Below are 5,000 nucleotides of genomic sequence, written 5' to 3' on the forward strand. Positions count from 1 at the left end.
ACGCTGTTTTTCTTTCGTCTGATTTTCGTCCCCGCCATACTGTTCCCTTTGACATGGGCAAATAGAGAAGTTAAGTAAACTGTTTGTCTTGGTTTCTCTCTCTCTTTCGCTCTCTCTCTCTCTTTCTCTCTCTCCGAGTCTCTCTCTCTCTCTCCGAGTCTCTCTCTCTCTCCCTCTCTTTCTCTCTCCCTCCCCCTCTCTCTCCATCTCTCTCTCTCCCCCTCTTTCTCTCCCTCTCCCTCCCTCTCTCTCTTTTTCTCTCTCTCTCCCCTTCCCTCTCTCTCCCCCTCTCTCTCTCCCTCTCTTTCTCTCTCTCCCTCTCTCTCTCCCTCCCTCTCTCTCCCACTCTCCCTCTCTCTCCATCTCCCCCTCTCTCCTTCTCTCTTTCTCTCTCTCCCCTTCCCCCTCTCTCCCCCTCTCTCTCTCCCTCTCTCTTCCTCTCTCTCCCTCTCCCCCTCTCTCTCCCCCCTCTCTCACACACACACTCTCTCTCCCTCTCTCTCAAACATCGTTATCTCTCTCTCTTCCTCTCCCCCCCCTCTCTCTCTCTCACCCCCCCCCCCCACCATTTATCTCCACCCACTCCCTCTCCCTCCCTCTCTTTTATTAACGGAATATGGATGTGTGCGTGCATATCAAAGTGGCAGCATGTGTGGCTTTTGTGTCAGCCGCAATGGCCGGTTCAGTGGTTCGCTCAAAGGCCTGGCGCGCCACCATTTAGATGTTGATTACCGTGCACAGGTGCTTAGGTTTACACACAATAGGTTTCGAAAAACAGACAAGCAGACAAACAAAACAAAGCAAAACAGTAACAAGAACAAAACGTTATCACATTGTGCCATACACAACGACGAAACGGACACACACACACACACACACACACACACACACACACACACACACACACACACATACATACACACACACACACACACACACACACACACACACACACACACACACACACACACACACACTTGCGCCACCGTGAACCCCAGACAGCACGGCTATTTAAAGGTAATGTGAATCAAAAAGGTTAAAAGTTGGCTTTGGCAACAAGAGGCTTTGTTGTATTTTGTTTTGTTTAATTAATAATTAAAAAAAAAGTATTAATTAATTTGTTTGTTCAGCCTTTAAAGTCTTTGTTTGTATATCTATTTTAACTGTTTTTTGGTATTTATTGTTGTTGTTTTTAATCGTTAGAGTCTTTGTATATGTGGGGGTTTTTTTTTGTTTGTTTGTTTGTGGTTGTTGTTGTGTTTTTTTTAACAGTTTTGGTTTTTAGTCATCATGATACAGGTGTGGCAGTTTTCCGGTTTGGTTTTTCTACATCAGTCAGTTTGACTGGTACAGTATCAGTATCAGTAGCTCAAGGAGGCGTCACTGCGTTCGGTCAAATCCATATACGCTACACCACATCTGCCAAGCAGATGCCTGGCCAGCAGCGTAACCCAACGCGCTTAGTCAGGCCTTGAGAAAAAAATAAAAATAAAAAAAAAATAAGATAATAATAATAGATAAATACTTTTTTTTTTTTTAAAAAGAACAAGAACACGATAATTGATTTTAATCTGGAACATTTTTATCTGTTGTATCTTTCTTGATTAAAAAAATTCCATGACAGTTTAATTTCAAAACAATGTTCCCATTTTTTTACAGGCATTTGGAAGTGCCAGTTTTACAACTGATATATCATCAAAAGAAATGTGTTCCCGTTGGGCTTTTATTATATTTTTCTCAATTAGATCGTTGCTATTTAATGCAATGTTCTTTTCTCTTTATAAGCTTCTAATGGAGTGTACATGACCAAAGTATTTCGAATTGGAACTAGATTATTTATTCTGTTATGGAAACCAAAACTACCGAATTATATTCTTCCATTTACTTTTACAATGTCTATTACACAATAAACACTTTTTTTCTTACCCAGTCTTGAAATACAAAACTTTGCAACCAATCTTGAATTTGTTATTGAAAAACAAATTTCCAACAAAATATCTTGTTTATCATGAATATCAGTGTGGTATAAAAAACAAGAGAGGCAAGGCCTTCAAGACTCACTTGTGATACATATAAAAAAAAATATATATATAAAAAATCCAAGCTTTTTATGTATTGAGTATAATTTCAAAATGTAATGTTTAAGATGAGAAAGATCAGTTTAAAGCAAATTAAGTCCCCTAGCATAATTACAGAGTAATTTCCCTTTTTTTACTATCTGCACCAAAACGTTTGCAAAATAAATAAAACTTCCATGCTTAGCAAAAGAAGTTCCTGTTTGAACAAAAAATGATAATAATGACTGCTCTTGTTGTTGGGTCAGAATATCAGATCAAAGTGCCAAGTTTAGAGAATACAAAAAATATAAATATAACAGTAAATGCAGTTTGCATATAATCAGGCTTCATTTATTAATATTTTGTGCCCATCCCAGAGGTGCAATATTGTTTTAAACAAGATGACTGGGAAGAACTGAATTTTTCCTATTTTTATGCCTAATTTGGTGTCAGCTGACAAAGTATTTGCAGAGAAAATGTCAATGTTAAAGTTTACCACACACACACACACAACCGAACACCGGGTCAGAATATCAGATGTATTCATAAATACTTTTACAAAATGTCTTCAATCACCGATATGTGTGACGGGACATTAAACAAAAATTCCTTCCTTCCGAACACCGGGTTAAGACATAGACTCATTTTGTTTACACAAGTGATTAAAAAAATCAGAATATCTAGCGTTTATTATTAAATGACTATAGGACAGGCTGGTGTTGGGATGGTCCCCCAAGGCCAACCAGTTCCCCAAAGCTGCAGTACTAAGAGCCAGTGTGCAATCATGCCTCCTAGTTTGAGAGTCATTGTCCTTCAAAATCATGCCTCCTAATCTGAGAGTCATTGTCCTTCACAAACATGCCTCCTAGTCTGAGAGTCATAGTCCTTCACAAACATGCCTCCTAGTTTGAGAGTCCTTGTCCTTCAAAATCATGCCTCCTAGTCTGAGAGTCATTGTCCTTCACAATCATGCCTCCTAGTCTGAGAGTCATAGTCCTTCACAAACATGCCTCCTAGTTTGAGAGTCATAGTCCTTCACAAACATGCCTCCTAGTCTGAGAGTCATAGTCCTTCACAACCATGCCTCCTAGTTTGAGAGTCATTGTCCTTCACAAACATGCCTTCGAGTCTGAGAGTCATAGTCCTTCACAATCATGCCTCCTAGTTTGAGAGTCATAGTCCTTCACAATCATGCCTCCTAGTTTGAGAGTCATTGTCCTTCACAATCATGCCTCCTAGTCTGAGAGTCATTGTCCTTCACAAACATACCTCCTAGTTTGATAGTCATAGTCCTTCACAAACATGCCTCCTAGTTTGAGAGTCATTGTCCTTCACAAACATGCCTCCTAGTCTGAGAGTCCTTGTCCTTCAAAATCATGCCTCCTAGTTTGAGAGTCATTGTCCTTCACAATCATGCCTCCTAGTCTGAGAGTCATTGTCCTTCACAAACATGCCTCCTAGTCTGAGAGTCATTGTCCTTCACAAACATGCCTCCTAGTCTGAGAGCCATTGTCCTTCACAAACATGCCTCCTAGTTTGAGAGTCATTGTCCTTCACAAACATGCCTTCGAGTCTGAGAGTCATAGTCCTTCACAATCATGCCTCCTAGTTTGAGAGTCATTGTCCTTCACAAACATGCCTCCTAGTTTGAGAGTCATAGTCCTTCACAATCATGCCTCCTAGTCTGAGAGTCATTGTCCTTCACAAACATACCTCCTAGTTTGATAGTCATAGTCCTTCACAATCATGCCTCCTAGTTTGAGAGTCATTGTCCTTCACAAACATGCCTCCTAGTCTGAGAGCCATTGTCCTTCACAAACATGCCTCCTAGTCTGAGAGTCATTGTCCTTCACAAACATGCCTCCTAGTCTGAGAGTCATTGTCCTTCAAAAAAGCCTGAGTTGTAAATGAATTCCCATTGCAGCAGAGAAACCATTGCTCACACAGCTGTTGGCCTTCACTGTAAGCTTATAAATCATTCTCTGATGATTAACCCCATAACTGCTGCTGGTTAACATGTTCCTCAGTGAAGAGCTGTTGCCTAAGTTCGAGGTTACAGGACGGAATGCTGGTAGCGACTGTTGTCTGAGTTCGAGGTTACAGGTCGTAAAGCTGGTAGTGACTGTTGTCTGAGTTCGAGGTTACAGGACGTAATGCTGGTAGTGACTGTTGTCTGAGTTCGAGGTGACAGGACGTAATGCTGGTGACTGTTGTCTGAGTTCGAGGTTACAGGACGTAATGCTGGTAGTGACTGTTGTCTGAGTTCGAGGTTACAGGACGTAATGCTGGTAGTGACTGTTGTCTGAGTTCGAGGTTACAGGACGTAATGCTGGTAGTGACTGTTGTCTGAGTTCGAGGTTACAGGACGTAATGCTGGTAGTGACTGTTGTCTGAGTTTGAGGTTACAGGACGTAATGCTGGTAGTGACTGTTGTCTGAGTTCGAGGTTAAAACACGGAATGCTGGTAGTGACTGTTGTCTGAGTTCCTTCATCTAAGCACTACATTAGTTTTTGTTTCAGCAAAAAAAACAATCGCACGACCAACAAGTAGACAAGTAGGTTTTTTGTTTTTTATTTATTTATTTTATTATTATTATTATTATTATTATTATTATTATTTGTACTTCAAACTGATGCTACACTGATTCAATTTCACGTTCAGCAGTCAAAGAGTTAAAACAGCCGAGCGGTTTTTTTTTTTTTTTGTTTTTTTTGTTTTTTGTGTGTGTGTTTTTTTGGTTGATATCTGTGTTTCCACGCTGCAGCCATCACTCGTCGTTGCTGCTGTTGTTAGCGACGACGTCATTCTGTCTGCCATGACATTGGTGGAGATGGCTGACAAGTCCGGGTCCACGCTGAAGCTTCTGGAGGTGGACGGGAAGCTGTTCCCTCAGTTCCCTGTGGACAACGTGAAGAACTACAGACAGCTGCCCATCAGGGAGG

General features: G+C 40.9%; 1 protein-coding gene across 7 annotated transcripts in view; it reads left to right on the top strand.

Annotated features, from left to right (window-relative positions):
* Window positions 1-5,000, top strand: part of LOC143277856 (sulfotransferase 1A1-like) — a 25,864-nt gene that overhangs the window by 10,832 nt on the left and 10,032 nt on the right. For 3 of the 7 annotated variants that reach the window (XM_076582792.1, XM_076582790.1, XM_076582791.1), the window contains exon 2: window positions 4,823-5,000. This exon is cut by the window's right edge and continues 33 nt beyond it. In XM_076582792.1, coding sequence (XP_076438907.1) covers window positions 4,874-5,000 — 127 coding nt within the window. In that variant the 5' untranslated portion in view covers window positions 4,823-4,873. The remainder of the gene's footprint in view (window positions 1-4,822) is intronic. The other 4 variants (XM_076582794.1, XM_076582793.1, XM_076582796.1 and 1 more) reach the window with 2 other exon arrangements.

Source organism: Babylonia areolata, chromosome 35 (assembly GCF_041734735.1).
Source record: "Babylonia areolata isolate BAREFJ2019XMU chromosome 35, ASM4173473v1, whole genome shotgun sequence".
NCBI classification, from domain to species: Eukaryota; Metazoa; Mollusca; class Gastropoda; order Neogastropoda; family Buccinidae; genus Babylonia; species Babylonia areolata.